General features: G+C 41.6%; 1 protein-coding gene across 2 annotated transcripts; it reads left to right on the top strand.

The window, feature by feature from the left end:
* Positions 1 to 10542: 10542 nt before the first annotated feature.
* Positions 10543 to 16572, top strand: LOC123094777 (uncharacterized). Of its 2 annotated transcripts, none has more exons than XM_044516687.1 (4): positions 10543 to 10799; positions 11864 to 12026; positions 15755 to 15948; positions 16036 to 16572. In XM_044516687.1, exons 2-4 carry the CDS (start codon positions 11898 to 11900, stop codon positions 16175 to 16177), a joined length of 465 nt encoding a protein of 154 aa, XP_044372622.1. In that variant the 5' UTR covers positions 10543 to 10799; positions 11864 to 11897; the 3' UTR covers positions 16178 to 16572. The 2 variants fall into 2 exon arrangements, with proteins under 2 accessions (XP_044372622.1, XP_044372627.1); XM_044516692.1 differs by having other exon boundaries at positions 10545 to 10795.
* Positions 16573 to 19074: the final 2502 nt, after the last annotated feature.

Below are 19074 nucleotides of genomic sequence, written 5' to 3'. Positions count from 1 at the left end.
TTTTTGTTAGATTTTTTTTAGATTTTTTTGTTCGTTCATAGATTTATTTGTTAGATTAGATTTATTGTAATTTAGATATGTAGTTCGTATTGTGTAATTTAGATTGTGTAATTAATTTGTTCATATTATGTTAGACTTTTTTAGATTTTTTTGTTAGTTCATAGATTTATTTGTTAGATTAGATGTGGTGTAATTTAGATATGTAGTTCATATTGTGTAATTTAGATTGTGTAATTAATTTGTTCATATTATGTTAGATTTTTTTTCTGTTAGTAGATTTTTTTGGTTAGATTTTGTTAGATTTTTTATGATTTTTGTTAGATTTTTTTAGATTTTTTTGTAGTTCATAGATTTTTTTTGTTGGATGTGTAGTTCATAGATTTTCTGTTCATAGAATCTTTATGAGTTTTTTCTGCTGTAATTTTGTTTATAGAATTTTAATGATTTTTTTGTTCATAGTACGTATTTAGAAAAATGAAAAAAAATAAGAATAGAAAGTGTTTAATATAATTAGTTAGAAAAATACTAGTTTATTTTTAGTAATTCTACTTTACTTTATTTATAGTAAGTGCTTCATATATAGTTGAACTAGCTAGTTGATTTAATAAACTACTTTATTTTACTATATATAGAAGTAGTTTGTTTTTAGTAAGTACTACTTTATTTATTTATAGTAAGTGTTTAGTAGTTGAACTAGCTAGTTGATTTAATTAATAAAACTACTTTATTTAACTATATATAGAAGTAGTTCCGCATCGACGTCAGCGATGTCTATCCCGCATCCTCGTCATCGTCGACTTGGCGGTGGAGGCTTGCTAGATCAGGGCCATGTTCGGGACTGGGCTCCGCCGAGCTGGTATTGGGAGGTGCTACTTTCCGGGGGACATAGGTTGGTGAGGAGGCAGCCCATTGTTGACCCGATCCTTGTTTGGTGGCGGTCGCGTGGTCCAATGACGGTGCCGAGGCTTCCGGACACCGCGGAGGTGGTACGTCATCGTGTCAGCGAGGAGGACGAGCACGTCCATCGCTACATGGTTGCATTGGAGGGCAGGTTCGACAATACCTGGCAGGTTCTCCAGGGATCTCATTGGAGCTATGATCCTGTGATGGTTCCTTATCTTTGGGTGTCCACCGCCTGCGTCGATACCCGTCGGGCGCTACAGTTCTAGTTGTATTAGTGATGCTATATTAGTGATAATATTTAACGATGTACGGACACCAAGAGATGATGTACTTTTGCTTATAATTATTGAATGCATGCTAATTTGAATACTACTTTATTTTATGATTTGGTTTTGCTTATTTTATGATTTGGTTTTGCTTACTGAATGCTCATATTGGATAAGTTCTCCTTCATTCCCGTGTGCTAGACAATTTGATGTAATAATGCACTCGGGAATGAAAAGAGGAGCTACATACATCACCGATAGTCAACCCGTGATTAATAATCTAGTTTAATATTTGAATTATGAACATAGGCCGGAAATGTCGTACTCGGACGACCAAAACCGCCCGGGGGAGTGCGACTGGTGCCACGACGACCGAGGTATCTGCGACAGGTTCATTGAGCTGGACGAAGATCGTCGCTTCAGCATTAAGCTCGAGGAGACCTTCGATGTTCATACGGTACGCAACCGACGATAATAGTTTTTTTCGTAATTACTCATGACTTCAACTATTTTAATCATGAAAATATTTTGCATCTTTTCCAATTCGACTAGCTTATCCCATGCTTTGCAAGACGCTATGTCTTAGAGAGGATGGGTTTTGAAGACCATGAAAGTTTTGAAACCAAAAAAATTATCCTAAGTACCCATCATGGTGTGGATTTTCAAGTAAAGTTGTACAATGCTCAGAGTGTAACCCATTTTGGTTGCAAAAATTGGGAAGCACTTTGCAAGATGTATGGTTTTGATGAGGGTATGCTTGTTACCATGGATCTAGGTGATCCTAAAATCGAGCAAGAGAGACCTACGATTTTCATCCTTGTGGATACACCTCCAATTCTTCCCCCATGTGAGCTTAACATAGTTATTAAGTAATTTATATTGTTTATTTCAAAATAGTTGACAACTTATTCTCCATTGACAGCTTATTTTCATTCTTCAAAAAATGTGCGGAAGATGGTAGACAGAACCTACTACACCGAAAGCTCCGAACTCACTTATTAGGAGAAAAATCATCTGGTCGCATTTTGTACTGATCTTGAGAATTACAATGTCTATAATCGAACTCCTCAACATTATGGTCAATACGTGCCACTAGTGCACGTGTTGAACTACGGTAACTACCATGGAGATACTCTGGTAAGATTTTTTACTATTACGACATCCGTGCATCTTTTTGCATACTTCTAAAAGTAGTACATCATATCATTGCTAACTACGAAGTTATTACTATGTTTTTCAACAAATAATCCCAAATGATTGTGTGCCTCATCTGATGTATACACACGGTAGCCTTCATGTTTTGAACATACAACCAGGTTTTCCTACGAATCTGAACTGTCCATACCGGGTTTCTAAAAGAAGTGGAGACATGACAATCAAAGAATGGAAAAAATGTATGGACAGTCGTAAGGAGCTTCTTCAAAGCAACATTCAGCGAAGGGCAAAAATTGGAGACAGGATGATCGTCATTCTTCATAATGGAGAGTCAGGGTCTATATTGTTTTATGCTATTTTACCTTAAGGGTGTTTAGGTCCTACCTGATACTGATGATCATGTGTTAAGAACAATTATGTAGGGTTGGGTTCGATGACTATGAGGATGATGATCGTATGACTTATTATTAATAACGAGTAGAAGTTGTATGATGATGCATGATTAGTAGGACGAGTACTTGTTATTATATATGCTGATGTATGCGAGCATGCATGAGTTATTATATCAGCGGGTAAAATGAACATATATAGCAGTAGCGTTGGTAAACCAAGGACGAAGATATAAGAGAGGAAACTTCTCTCTATTAGCTAGCTAATATAACAACCTAAACATAACCCCCAAAACCCCTAAAGCAGCCACTTCCCAAAAAAAACATGGACTTTTGGTCCCGGTTGGTGCCACCAACCGGGACCAAAGGCCCACTGACTGGGCTCGGCGTACAGAGCCACGTGGAGGCACATTAGCCCCGAATCTTGTTTGAACCGGGACTAATGGGTGGAGGTATTAGTAACGGCCCATTAGTCCCAGTTCATGAACCGGGACTAAAGGCCCTCACGAACCGGGACTATTAGGTGTTTTTCTACTAGTGTGAGCATTTGCTTCTGATGTGGACATAGCTACTATAAGTACATATACATATGATACAAGAAATATCACCGACACAGTTGTGTCTAGACCTATGACTAGATCACATAAGACAAATAAATGGCCAGGTACTTTTGTTCCTTAGTAAATATAATTCAGTTAACAAGAATACGATATTGCCTTCATGCTGTAATTTTCTTATACTCAGGAACAAAGGATTTGAAGAATGTACCAGCAAGAATTATGCACAGACAAAAGACGTAGCAGCTAGTAGAAGCAGCAGTACAAACGAATATTTGCTTCACCATGAGTCAACCACGTGGAGTAGCATGCATGCTAATTACAGATTAAAAGAAGTGGACCGTAGGCCCATGTGTGGCAGCCGTACAACACGGTGCTACTTGGAGTTTTCAATTCAAGATGGGCCTCCGCACGCGTCACATTGTCCAGGCTTTCCACGGTACATCAAAGGCGGCGACAACGACGGTTAATAAATAGCTAATCTAGGTTAGGGTTTTGATTCGGGTTTTGTTTAGAAAAGTTTAGCTATATTGCTGCTTTTATTTGTCTTCGCTCGTAGCGGCTAGTGCGACCGTAAAGACATCCTATCGGAACCCTATCTTGTGAGATTAATCCCATCTAGCATATTCGCAATTTTGAGATTGCTTGGCTATTATTTTCTTACATGTTCTTCGATTTGCTTGCAGGAAAAATCCTTCGTGGATAGGTCGATCGCGCCGTTGGCTCGGTCGATAACGTCGTGGAGTTGGTTCAGCGATTGCCGTGGATATCAGTCGTGTACGGTTCTCCTTGTACGGTTGGTAGCCGGATCGTGAGGGTCAAGTCCCACCCAAAATCGTAGTTATCGTCTCTCATCGAAAGATCGGGTCCCAGTTCACATCAGCTTCTGTACTGTGTTAAAAAACATGTTTGCCACTTAAACTTGGTTTGCAAAATGAGGGTAATAAGTTGCTCAAAGTAAAACCAGAGAACCATCTCATATTGAACTAGCAAACATAGTAGGCTTAGATCCAAAAAAATAAAGAAAGTTAGGTATCATGCATATTATTACAAAAAAACCATGTTGATAAAATAAATGATTTGCTAGTGCAAACATACCATGATAATTATTACCGTACAATGATTTGCTAGTGCTTTCATAAAGGAAATACAGGGTTTGCTAGTGCCAGGAAAAAAAACCTTCTCAACCTGGATTAAAATCAAAATATACTTAGGTCTACTCAACTAAACAAAGTCCGATGCATATGCATCTGTAAAAATCACGTTGATGAGATAAAAGTGTCAAAGATACCTTAAAATTTATCGCCATCGGTGCAAGCTAGGAAAGCCGTCGATTCGAATAACATCTCTATCGTTCTACAGTCTTGTGCCTAACTCTAGAATTTAGTTTTATTGATGTTCGGAAATATTTTGAAGTTTCTTTTCGTGAGATGGACTCTTATCTATTGGACAACAGATAAGAGTGCATCAAAAGCAGAAACTTCAAAACAACACAACATTAAACAGCAATCCAATTAAATTGTAGAGTTAGGCATGAGTTGGTAGGTCAGACATACTGAACTTGGATTAAAAACAAAATATACTTAGATCAAAACAACTAAACAAAGTCTGATGCCAAATATATTTGTTAAAATCATGTTGAAACAACACACATTACCTGGTCTCAAATTACTTGTCTTAGATCTGTCTAGATACAGATACTTCCGTATCTAGACAAATCTGAGACAAGTAATTGAGGACGGAGGGAGTACATGACATCTTTCATGTTTAAGTAGCCATATGAGAAAGATAGAAGCCAATAGTTTAACTAGAAAAATCGCTTTTGTAAACTATTAAAAACTATGCCAAAAAATAGAATAATAGAAAGGCTTGTATTTTCATTAATTCGGAGCAATAGATACAGAACAAAGTACAAGCCACTATGTTGGATACACACCACAACAGGAAAAGGAAAAAAAAGGAAAAACACAAGTACATATGCATCATCTAGATAGCTAGCTAGGTGGATACGAGACCGCCTTCTAGAAGCACGATGCCTATGACTAAAACGAGACAGAAAATTTCTTGAAGGCATTAAATGAAATTATTGATAAATGATAGAAGATGGCATTGGATCTCTCTATAGATCGGAGCCATGCACGTCCTCCACGCTTGCGTCGGCAGAATGAATGGACTCAGGTGGACTCGGGCAGCTGGTTTCGGATTCGACCTCGTTTTCTTCTCAGTTGGTGAAGTTGTCGTGCGGCCCAGACTTGTGATTCACCCTCTCCATTCCAGCGGTGAACCCTTCGGTGGCATCAACGTCATCGTCTCCGTTCTGGCAGTGAACACTGGTAGCGGTGGTAACACGGTCAACGTCTGATGTTGCTGCTGCATCTCCATTTCAGCGGCGAACCCCGACGGGGTTGGCATCCCCGACATCATCTGCTGCTGCATACTCTCCATTCCGGCAGCGAACCCTGAGGTGGTGGCATCGCCAACATCATCATCTGCTGCTTAATCATCACGTGCACCCCTCCGTCCACGCTGATGCCATCAAACTCAAATCCATAGCCGTCGGCGAGCCACGGCAGCTGTGGCATCGCCGTCATCATATGCTGTTGATGAAAGTTCTCCTCCATCCCGCCATTCGCGCTGGTGCAACCGAGCTCAAACTCACCACCGCCGGCGATCGTCGTCATCATCTCCTCCGGTGAATTGTCGGCGGCGGTGGGTTTAAGCTCGGTTGCACCAGCGCGAATGGCGGGATGGAGGAGAACTTTCAACAACAGCAGATGATGATGGCCATGCCACATCTGCCGGGGCTCGCCAGCGGGTATGGGTTTGAGCTCGGTGGCACCAGCGCGGACAGAGGGATGTACGAGATGATTAAGCATCAGATGATGATGATGATGATGGCGATGCCACCACCTCCGGGGTACGCTGCTGGAACGGAGATTATCCAGCAGAAGATGGTGTCGGGGTGATGCGAACGCCGCCGGGGTTCGTCGGTGGAATGGAGATGCAGCAGTAGAAGCAGACGCTGACTGCGTTGCCACCGTTGCTGGTGTTTGCCATTGGAACGGAGATGACGACGTCGATGCCACTGGCTTCGGGGTTCACCGCTGGAATGGAGGTGATGCATCAGGAGCCCGGGCCGCACGGCAGCTTTCCCAACTTAGAACAAGACGAGGTCGAATCTGAAACCTGCCGCCCGAGTCTGATTGAGTCCATCCATTCTGTCGACTCAAGCATGGATGGACGTGCATAGCTCTAATCTACAAAGAAATCCAACGCCATCTTCGATCATTTAGCAATAATTTCATTATTTATTACCTTCTAGAAATTGTCTGTCTCGTTTTAGTCACATGCATCGTGCTTCTAGAAGGTGGTCTAGTATCCACCTAGCTAGCTATATCGATGATGCATATGTACTTGTGTTTTTTCTTTTTTGTTTCTCCTGTTGCGGTGCGTACCCAACATAGTGGTACTGTGTTATGTATCCATTGCACCGAATTAATGAAAATACAAGGCTTTCTACTTTTTGGCATGATTTTTTAATAGTTTACAAAAACATTTTTCCTAGTTAAACTATTGGCTTCTATATTTCTCATCTGGCTACTTAAACAGGAAAGATGTCATGTACTCCCTTCGTCCCTAATTACTTGTTTTAGATTTGTCTAGATACGGATGTATCTAGACAAATCTAAAACAAGTTAATTTGAGACGGGGTAATAGAAAATATACCAATGAACTTGTCTTGGCCTTTTTTTATATAGAAGATACACACAAATAATAACAGCATCCCTATATAGTCCTAGCAAAAGAAGGATAAGAACCATGGCATGGATGTTGTCGACACTAAATTTACTGACTACGCTGAATTTAAAGGATAGCTAGTTGTCCTGGATTCGTTGCATCTCATCGCAAATCAGGATTATTATTGATGGTAGAAAATTAATACGATACTCCAACAGTAAATAAAGATATTTTTAGGGTAACAAATAAAATAAAAACTTTTTAGGAAACAAATAAATAGATAGATGTGACGAGACACAAACTATAGTAAGAATTAGCCCAAAACAGGGTAAGGCAATGCGGGATGCGGGCTGGGCTTTTAGTCATGCGAACCTTTAGTCTCATGACAAGGGCCATTGCCCCGTCTGCCACAGAGAGTCGAGCTATGAAAGGATTGCACATACATCCAACATGCTAAGAACTCTTCCTCAAAAACATGTTTGCCTCTCGAACTTGGTTCTCGAAAAGAGGGTAATGACTTCCTCAAACTAAAACCAGAGAAGCATCTAACATTGAACTAGCAAACATAGTAGGCTTAGATCCAAAAATAAACAACGTCATGTATCATGCATATTCTTTCAAAAAAACATGTTGATAAAATAAATGATTTGCTAGTGCAAATATACCATGATAATTATTACGATGATTCTCTAGTGCTTTCATAAAGTAAATAAATGATTTGCTAGTGCCAAGGGAAAAACATTCTCTACCCGGATTAAAAACAAATGTACTTAGATCTATACTCAACTAAACAAAGTCCGATGCACATGTATTTGTAAAAATCATGTTGATGAGATAAAAGTGTCAACTATTGTAGAGATACCTTCAAATTTATTACCTTATGTTGACATCATCCAGATCCATCTTTCTCGCCATCGGTGCAAGCTAGGAAAGCCATTATTTGAATAACGTCTCTATGGATCTACATCTTGTGCCTAACTCTGGAATTTAGTTTTATTGATGTTTGATGTTGCAACTATCTTGAAGTTTCTGTTCGTGAGATGCACTCTTATCTATTGGACAATAGATAACAATATATCACAAACAAAAAATTGAAAACAACATACCATTAAACATCAATCCAACTAGATTGCAGAGTTAGGCACGAGATGGTAGGTAGGTCGGAAAGGAAAGGACTTGGTAGTGCCAGGAGAAAACATACTGAACCTAGATTGAAAACAAAGTATACTTAGATCGATTCGACTAAACAAAGTCTTATGCCACATATATTTGTAAAAATCATGTTGATGAGACAAAAGGATATAGACATCCTAAAATTGATTACCTTATGTTGACATCATTTAGATCCATCTATCTCCGCATTGGTCCAGGATGAGAAATCCGTTGATGAATTTCAAGCCGCGGTGTGGCCAATCGAATGGACTCCACCACAACGATATGCACTCCACACGAAGGAAAAGTTGTGCATACAATTCATGGCATATGCTAGATAAGCCGGTTAATGATGTCACCGGACAGTCGCCTCTCTAGCGGCAAACGACAAGCTCGCCACCTATTGACGAAGAGAATAACAAACTCGCCGGAGAAGATGAAAGGTGACAATGTCACCATGAGAGGAATGCCGGAAGAAGAGGAAAAGGATGAGTGCGCCGCAAAAGGTTGAGAATGAGGCGTGGGGGTTGGGGGTTGAGTCGCGTTAGGGTTTGGGTGGGCATATATAGCACTTTGGGTATTCGTGTAGATGGTTGGATCGAGATCTAATGGCTATAGATCTGACATCCGTTTAATCTATTTTGAGTGGCCTTGAATGGTTGGTGCATGTCTTTTTTTCGAAATAAACCTTTATTTAATTGGGAATATAATTCTAATCCATGTCACCTTTGCCATCGTCGCAGGGGTTGGTATTTAGACATGGCATTCACAAATCATACAACATAATATGTGAAATATATTTTATTATAATTTGAGAGCTAGCCACGTGTTGAGCTAGGAAAAAAAAGGCACAAAATTAGACAACCAATGGGGAGATGTCCCCCAGTCATTTTTTTTTGCGGCAACAACGATGCTATTCTTTAGCCGATCACTGCACGACCCTAATCAAGTGGTCTGCTGTAGTTTAATTCCATGAATGGATATTGGTGTCGTGTGCATAGCAACACTCTTCTCTGGCAGTTTGTACTTCTTCACTGATGCAGCAGTGTCCATCGTTGCGAACATGTCGGAAGTTTTATTTAGGATATGGTCCGCCTCTAGGATTTTCAATCCGCCCAAGGCTTCGATCATGGGTTCTTCTTCTCCGAGACGTGGTCTAGCTCGACCTTAGCACGATGACTTCCCGGCCATGGGATACGATGTCAGGCTGACTCCGGGAGCGAAGTGGCAACGGCGGGCACTAGGATGGCATGGTTGCAAGTTGTAACTTCCTTAATTTGAGTGTCTTCTTATATCATTGGAAGTCCTTTGATGTAAATCCAGTCTCATATTCTCAAAATGAAATTAGACGAGTAGTCCCACAGCATCTGTATCGTACATCAAACAATGCTTATCTTTTTCTTTTCTTTTTTGCGGGGATTCATACAATGCTTGTCATGCATACGTAGTGTCACAACGGAAGATCAAGACCATGCATGGGCAAACTGAGAATGGCTTGGTGGAAATACAAAAATTGGTACACAAGATTGGCAAGACATCAAGTTGCTACAGAGACATACAGCAGATGGGCTTATGCAAACATTAATCTTGACCGTGCAGTGAAAGCATATGCATAAGATGGGCTTATACAATGACAGCACACGGTGAGATTTACTCATTATTATTCCTGAATGTCTTCACATTTTAACCCTGAACTTGCTTCCCAAGATAAGAGAGAGACAACTCTTTTCACTAAACCCTCTCTCGCGCGTCCAAATTCTTCTCAGGTTGCCCTGCTACAGAACACCACACAATCAATCCATCTACATGTTCATTCAAGCAATGCTCATGGGACTAAAAAAAATATACAGTACTGAATTCTTACCATGTGAGTTGTGCCTGGTGGTGCATATGATACAGTCCTCTCCCTGACATCCTCGACAGGTTCCTGTCTCAGAGCGACCCTACACCATCCCCAAGCTTCACTGCCTCGACACCAAGAAGCGCAGCGGCAACCGATCCTCGTCTACGGAGGAGCTCAAGGGTATGGTGAGGCTGCTCGGGGCGGCTGACAGTATCAGGCTACGGTCAGCAGCACTGGCGGCACGAGAGCAGAGCGGCCAAGGCAGGAGTGCATGCGGTTGGGGAACTGCCACTGGCGACAACTAGCTGAAAAATACAGAGGATCCTCTACCCATCCACAAATATAGACGATGGCAGGCTTGTTTTAGAAGCTCCTCAGAAAATTTTAGGGACAGAGAAACATAGAGGGTATGCTAGAGTGGGTGTCAGTTGCTCTAAAGAGACTAGGGAAATAAAAAGTCGTACTCGCTTATTTTGGGGACAAAGTTTTGCTACATGAGGATCAGCAGCGATGGTAGATATCCAGACCGACACGTTTCGAGCGCCCTTATGCAATTGCAGCACTATTCCGTAGCCAGCGAACGAAGAGAGCGCCTCCCTCCCGACAAGAGAGGTCTTCTTTCCGAGCGCGACTGCTTCCTAGCCGCCGCCACTACTGCCGGCCCTCCGCCGCGGCGCGCCCAGCCGGCCGAAGCCTACGCGCTGCCACGCCGCCGGTATAGGATCCCAGCAGCGCCTCCCTCCCTGGAGCAGCCGCCGCTCCCACACATCAACGCCGCCGCCCAGTGCATAGGCAGGTAGCCACCAGTCCTTCGTCCTCCCTCACCCCGGCCCCTCCTTCCTCACTCCTGCGTCTCTGTTTATTCAATTTTTTCCTGTTTTTTGTATTCGATGAGCACTTGCTGTAGATTGGATATTGTGAGAATATAACTATGACTATTTCTTGACGAGTTCTTGCTGCATGAGTTCAGGATTTTGCTTGATAGGTGTTTGTGATATTGCTTGTAGGGGCAAATATTTATACATTGTTGTTATGAAATTTCTTCAGATGAGCAAATGTTTTTCTTTAAACATGTAAGCAGTGAAACATACAATGACTGACGATACATGAAAAATTAAGAGATTAAGTTGTTTTATATCTGCACCGTCTTGACCTGAAATCAAAGCTTAGGAGTAGCATGCAATTTGAGAGAGCAGGAGCTTTGTCTTGGTTATACTGGCCGAAATTGGTTAAGACACTAGTACTAGTGGTATTATTGGCATGATAGATGCCCCTAATCTTGTTTATGATTGGTAATATGGTGGTACTATTATGCTGTGTTGTTGATTTTAACAGTGAGACCTAAAATATTACCGTTTAAAGTGATTATATCCCATTTTGCATGTTAGTTGATTGATCTTTAGGTTCCACCTTCCGTGTTATGCCATGCTGCAAGCCTTTATATATTTTCGCTCAGATTGTGCACACAAGAGAAATTGTTGGTTTCTTGTTTATTCATACAATTTCTACTGCAATTATGTGTTTCCTGTTACACAAGTCAACCATTCTTTGGGTTTTTTACCTAGTCAACCTCACTAGCTATGTTACACAAGGCTTCATCTTCTAGTTTTGAAGTTAAAATTAATTTCTGTTTCAATATACATGCTATGAAGGTACTGAATTACATGTGTACGTACCTCCCAGTGCTACGAAAGTTGGTGTCACCAACACAAGTGGATCACCTTCAAGAGAAGGAGAACAAAGATATCTTCAATAATATTCATAGTAGGATAGCTGATACGTGTTTTGCGAGAGCAAGATAGGTTAGCTATGTTGATCCATACAGATAAATCCTCCTTACTCGTATAAATATGCACACAGGCCACACTAGGTTCAAGAGAAAGCAGAATCAGGGATGGTGGCACTTCGATATGCGGCGAGGACACTTGGTCGGTTCGCGCTCCGAAGACCACAGGGGTTCGGCATCTCATCAACTGCAGCGGAGGATCAACAGCGGTTCCTGCCACGGCTCATCAACACAAATGTACGTTACATGCTCTGCAAAATTCACAAATTTAATCGTTTTCCTGTCCATTGATCGATTGCCAACTGTAGTAGTTATTGCCCTGTGCTAATAATTTACAAAAACCAGTTTAATTACATCTTATTTCTTGTAATCCATGCGTGCAATGCATATGTATACACAATAAAATACGACCATGCCTTGATGACATACTCGTCAAATAGGCTCACCTTTTATGCGCACTGTCAGGCGACGCCCTAGACACTTCTGAACTTCTATGGGAGCAGAATAGAGTAGTATTTAGTGGGCATACATGGTTATACACCTTAAAATCACAGCATAAAGATAACAGTACAATACACATTCATGGCAAGGCATGTGCATAGCACGACTAATCATGACATAGCTCTACAGATCAGTCACAAATCAAAGCAGAGCACTAGGAATTCCTAAATCAAAGGAGCACAGGTGCACAAGAGAGCAGGGGAGGAGAGACCGAGAGTCACATGCTGACTGGAGGTAGAGAAGGCTGCTGTGCTGCTGGGACTGCGGAGCAGCTAGTCGTTAGCCACTGCAAACCTTCCAAAGAGGAAGAGAGGAGCATGGAGCCAACTTTTGTATTTTCGTTACCCCTTGTCAGTTTCCATACACGAGCTAGCTTTTCCTGCCTGAGAGATCTGCTCCCCCTGCTTGCGCTGTCTATGACGTCTGATTTAGCCCAAAGCGCCGCCATGTGCGCCTAGGCGGACGCTGCAGACACTTCAGGAGCTCTAAGGCGATGCCTTTTGAAGCTGACAAGCCGAGCTAGATGCCATGCCATCGGAGGGTGCCCTGACGCCTAAGCGACACCTTAAAAACAATGATAAGGTCAACGCCACACATTAGGGAGAAAATAATTCAGAATGAAAATGATTAAAGCTTTAAACCCATTATCATGCCAGGGCTCAGTTGACAATAAAAACAAAACACCGCTAGTTCATTACAGCCTGAATAATTCAACCAAAGAAACTACAGTAGTGGATGTTTTTCAACTTGCCTTAAACATGGAAATCAAGAAATAGCACTTCAGCACCACAACATCTGGTGAGTTCAAAATTAATTTCATGTTTTACCTACGATCCTCTTCTTATAAGTCAAGGAAAAGAAACTGATGCTATCTTCAACACTTTGAACTTCTGTGTGCTCTCACCCTATCACTATTTATGACTGCATTTCTTGGCAGCTTAGATGTATATGTGATAGAGGCGTGCTCTCTGTACTATTCACCTAACATAATCAATGAAGTCATGTTAGAAATTTATTCTGCCTCCCAATTCGGACAACATAAAATCAAAATATTATGTTGGATGCTTCCTTAGCAATCATACAGGTAGATACTTTTGAGGGAAACCTGCATATGTTTAAGATATAAATACATTCAGATCAGGTCTATGCAAAGAGAAATTCATCATCGCCGTTCCTTAAGATCCAGCGGAAAACCAAAGGGTTTGTGTGGTGACCTTCATTGGACAATAGCAACATAAGACAATAATGTACAGCTGTTATATATTAGACCTCAATCTTATATCCAGTGGCATATGTTTCTATACGCCTGAAATAAATTTAGCAAAAGGGGATACTTTGAATTGTTGTGTTGGTGGGAAGGTACCAAGAATTTCGAACCTTTGAAAGTTTCTTACGATTGCGTTGTCCCTTCAAAAGTCAGCATAGAGGTCACAATATTTGTTTCACACTTTCAGCTTGCAGTACAAGAGTTAGCCTGAAAACTTAGTACTACTTACATAATAATTTCACACAGTGCACAGCCTGCTTTGCAGAGATGCATAAATAATTGCAAACACATAGCATAAATTTATGGATTCCTATTTTTGATGACAGTTTCATGAATGGTCGTTTCTCAGCATAATTGGCCATATTAAAATCTTAAGGTCAGCCTCAGTTTGTCACGAATGAGCTTCATTCTTAATATGAAGTTGATATGGTTCAGTACTGCACTTCAATATTTATTATGATCTACCAATCACTTTCATGTACAAAAAAGAGGGTGGTGAACTGAACTTTAGCAGTTCTTGCTTCTAAACCATCAAGTTTAGAAGTACAAGAACGCTTTATTCATTATGCACTGTCATGATTGCCGGTAGCATAAATGAACAGCAAAGTTAGTCTGGGTAAGAATCACAGTGCAAGACTGGATGTGCAGCAGAGATAAGCTCAGGTGGAAAAAAATGTACCTGGGTAGTCGGTCAAAGGTGCCTTCTATTTAGCTTGTAGTTGGGATTCTTAATTTTCTGCATACACAAAAAATCTTGTCAGAACTTGCAACAAACACTGCGGCTTGCCTAGAACAATTAGCTATCTAGTCGTACAGTCATAGTTATACCTTTTGAGTCGACCATGGTCCCTTGTACTCGGGATTTGGAATGGTTGGAGCTGTTCATTCGCCATCTTCCTCGTCATCCTAATCCTCTGGCTGCCATTTACTCTACTCCTACAGATAGTGATCACACAATGATGGAAACGAAAAAAAAAAACAAGAAAACAAAAGATTTTCACTGCAGGGATGCAGTGGCGTGTCTCTCACGTTTTGTCCCTTGAACTAAACATTAAGAAACATTCCACTTGCTCCTGTAATATAGCCAGCATCACAATCCTATTTGAATGATCCAGTATGCGACACTTTCAGTGTTTAACAACAAAAACAAGACTGCACTCACATAAAATACTCTCTGGCAAGTTCTTTGTTATTTGTCTATCTGGATTTATCCCAGAAAAAGGTACTGTGGCTCAGTGGCTGTGTGACCTCCATAAGATATCAGCTCCGATGGCAGCTCCTTCGACTCTGACAGCCTCCCCGGACGATGACCCCTAGTCCCTACACGGTCTTCACCATGTACTACGGCCGTCAAGAGGAAGGGCAAGGCGCCATGCCGGTGAACCATTTCCTCCTTTAGTTTCATGTATGCATAGTAGTATAGAACTGTCCTGTCTAGTGATGAACTATCGCCCCTTTTGGTTGACCGACGATGAACTATGCAAAAATCTAGTATGATTGTTGTTTGTGATGCAATGTGATGAATCCTCTATGTTTGATGTATGGTCTTTGTTCCTACGTGATCGGTGTTGCATGAATTTGCGGGTTGGGAAATGAGGGGAACGGCTTCGGACAGGGACATATGAAGGGTGAGCCCATGCTGTCCGCGGATGTATAGGGGGTCAAATTTGGCAAGTGTGGTTGTAGATGCTCTAGGGCGCTTCAACATGGTTGATGCTCAACATTGAGACGATTTGGACCATAGATCGTGTTGTGAGATGGTTTGGATCTGCCCCTCTTGTGCTTTTATAGGACAAGTAGATTGTTTAATGTCTTCCCGCATTTTAAGGGTATTTAGGTAGAATGGTCTCTTCTTTTACTTGTGCACTCAATAATACTTATAATTTGACCAGCATGTTGACAAGTTAACTCAACAGAACGCAGTGTAAAGCACTAAACCTTTCCTAACTAGTCACCATCCAAGTGTTATTTGTGGTGACACTGTCCAAAGTGTTTTATTCAAATTTAAAAACATATGTAGGGTTGCATCCATGAATCTGTTACTAGATCCTTTTTATCACGCGATATATATGACTTCAATCTCATACATCCCTGCAAAACAAAACAAATTGTCATTAATTATGTAAATATCGTCGCAGTGTTCTCATCGTCCGATTCTTAATAGAATCTCATTTTAAGCTTGTCCAAACCTGTTCAGGGCCTCACAGCTGAGCAACAAAAAGATGTTGCAAGCCGCCTAGTGCAAATCGATGGGAAGAAAGAGGAGCTGTACAATATGATTTCTGGCCTTGAAAGGAGCTACAACGTTAGTGGCAAGATAGTCCGGCAAAATGGTCAGCTGGCGCGTCATCTTGCTGTACTAGTCAAGCCTAAACCCAATGACCCTTACTGGTAAAATCTCACACACAAGCAGATACATATGATCTTCTTCTTTCCTTTTTTATGTTTGTATTCATTTTTAATATCACATACCTGTAGGCGTTTGCATTCAAGATCACAAAGAATTATGGACTGCATACATTTTATGGGGGGCTGTTGTTTAGGCCCTGTGATTGTGAGTGGTTTTGCCTGGTGGATGACAGAGGCACATGCAGAAGAAAAAGATGACAGTCTTGGATGAACAAGCAAAAACAGTGAAGTACTCCCTCTGTTTCTTTTTTACTCCGCATATTAGGTTTGTCTTAAGTCAAACTTAGTAAAGTTGGACCAAATTTATTTGAAAAACTATCTGCATCTACAATATCAAATAGATACAATATGAAAATATACTCGATGATATAATTGTATTTATTTGATACTGTGAATGTTGGTATTTTTAGTATAAACTTGGTCAAACTTTTGAAGGTTTGACTTAAGACAAACCTAATGTGCGGAGTAAAAATAAACAGAGGGAGTATGTCTTATCTGACGGAGGAGTAAAGGTTCAAACTCCGGAATTGTATATGAATGCTGACACTTGTATGCACCTATTAATGGATGATTACTTTGATGATCTATCACTAAGTTATTTTATTCTCTCCTGTGCTCGTTGAAGGGACTGAAGTTATGTCATTGTCTAACTAGATGGTTTCATTCGGTAGCCAACAATTGCATACCAACTTCTGTCTCTTCTTTTGGACAACCATAGTATTTCACGACTCACTAGTAAATCATCTTTGATTTTCCATAAACCAAGAAAGTGACCTATGGTGAGACTGTCGACGTCACCGTTGAGCGGATCCCCATCTATACTAGACAATGTGCTGTGGGATGATGACACTGGTAACATCCTAATTGGTCGCCAAATCCCCGTGGTAGAAAGGATCCTTGTCGAGGCTGAGGTGTTCATCCTCGATTTCGTTTTCACATGTTCAGATGTATTCCCTCCGTTCCGATTTACTCGTCGTGGTTCCGATTTACCATGACGAGTAAATCGGAACGGAGGGAGTATCTGACAGGTGTTGCTGACTAACCCTGGCCCTAGGTGGACCGGTCAATCTCTCGTTGGTGTCCCCTACCTCTAGATCATGTCTGAGTGTCTAGCGGTGGAAGAGATGGAGGATGCCCGATCCAAGGACAAGGACATCGCTCCATAGTGCGCCTGCCTTTTAGCTAAGGCCATGGTCTTCTTCTCCGGCGGGATCCCAGGCATGGTCGCTTGGTCTGGAGGAGGAGTGCGGACCCGTTCTTCATCGCCGATGGTTAAGGCGTCGGCTCCTCATCAAGAAGGCTTCAGGATCAAGCCGTGGAAGTCCCCCTGTCATGGCCCCGCATTTCACCTGCCTGCATGGGCCTTCCTACCGGTGACGTGTGCTGGCAGAGTCCTGATGGAGAAGGGTCAGGAGAGTAGTCTGAGGTGTTTAGACGATCCTAAAGATGAGACGTTACTGATCAGGGTGGATGCTCCCAATGTCGCAAACAATTAGGGTCGTCTCTTGGAGAGATATTGCCCAGGGTGAAGTCTGAGTAATTTTTGTGAGATTGCAGGAGAGATGCTATTTTTCTTACGGTGCTACGGCGGGCTTAGGCCAGTCTGAACCATTTTCATTATCATAGATGAGATTGAGATATAACACAACGGCTACATAAGTAGGTATAAAGAACAAAAGAGAAGGCACAAGGAACAACAGAACAGAGAAGAACCAGAAATGAGCTTTGGCAAGCAGCCAACACCAAAAGCTTAGCACTCATCACCACTAGTCAGACTGAGAAGAGCGGAAACTAGTGTTTTTGGACTAGTCGAAAGGAGATACGCCACCGAGAAGATGTAGAGAAGAAGTTGCCTGCTGCCCTGCGATCACTCTGCGCCTTGAAGAATTAGGAGAGTCGCAGCCACCGTCGAAAGGCTTCCCACTACCCAGCCACGACGAGACGGAGAGTCGCAGATCGTGCCGAAGGGCCATGTTCCACTGAGACAGCACTACACCTCCTCTGGGCCACACCGCGGCCTCAACTTTGTTTTTGGGTGTCCAAGTACCCTAATTTTGTTGCTAGCGTATACATGGGCACATGGCGTGTTGCAAGCTTAATCAGTGCCATACAAATACCTTATATACAACTTATCTGTACAGTATTTACATACTCCCTCCATCCTAAAATAAGTCTCTTAACTTTAGTACAACTTTGTATTAAAGTTAGTATAAAGTTGAGATACTTATTTCAGGATGGAGGGAGTATAAAATGGGAAGTTACTTCCAGCTATATTTCCATGTCACTATGTCACTTGTCTTAATTCTCCAATACTTATGCTACAATACTATTTTTTTTTAGGATATGCTACAATACTATGTTATCCTTAATTCCAACTTCTTTGGTTCAAATCATGCATGCTTAGTTACACATGGCTGTCAAAAAGATGATGGCGTTTTTAGTTTCTGACTTGTATGCTGAAACTGTGGCTAATTTACATCATGCTACAGTTTTAAGCGAATTAATTATGCTGCCTGAATATGCTCTTTACTGTTTTTCAGTGCTTGACTGCTATATATGCAGAGTAGTGCTATTACCTTGTCTGAACTACTTCCCTCCATTGCCTTACCTGGTCTGACTTGTCCCAGACATAAAAATGGGACGACACTTTTCACCATGATAAGCTTTTGCCTTTGACCAGTCAACAAGAATGAAATGAAGTACGCTGGTTGCTAGTATTTCTTACCAAGTGACCGTGCTGTAAATTGAGTTGTCACCGAAATTGAAATGCTATCCAACTAGTCCTTCAGCAGAAATAGTTACCCAAGTACGTCATCACCAACAGTATTTCTGTGTATGCCTTGCAGATTTCGTAAATTTGACCATCACAAATAGAGGGAACCAGAACACTATGCAAGGCAACCAAACTCAGGCGTCGTCGAAGGGCACCGAACTTCGAGACCTTACCGCTGCCACGAGCCCCCAGGAGATAGGTTAACCAACAACACCAGAATAACCAAGGAGTTGTCGCTGCCATAGATCACTTCCACCGCCACCACTCTACACTCCAACAACCCAACAAGCACTCCAACTCAGACATCAAGCTACCAACAACGAAACTGTGGCTCC

The sequence above is a fragment of the Triticum aestivum genome, chromosome 1B (genome assembly GCF_018294505.1).
Source record: "Triticum aestivum cultivar Chinese Spring chromosome 1B, IWGSC CS RefSeq v2.1, whole genome shotgun sequence".
NCBI classification, from domain to species: domain Eukaryota; kingdom Viridiplantae; phylum Streptophyta; class Magnoliopsida; order Poales; family Poaceae; genus Triticum; species Triticum aestivum.
The sequence above is the reverse complement of the archived record's forward strand: the minus strand, read 5'-3'. Positions and strand labels throughout refer to the sequence as shown.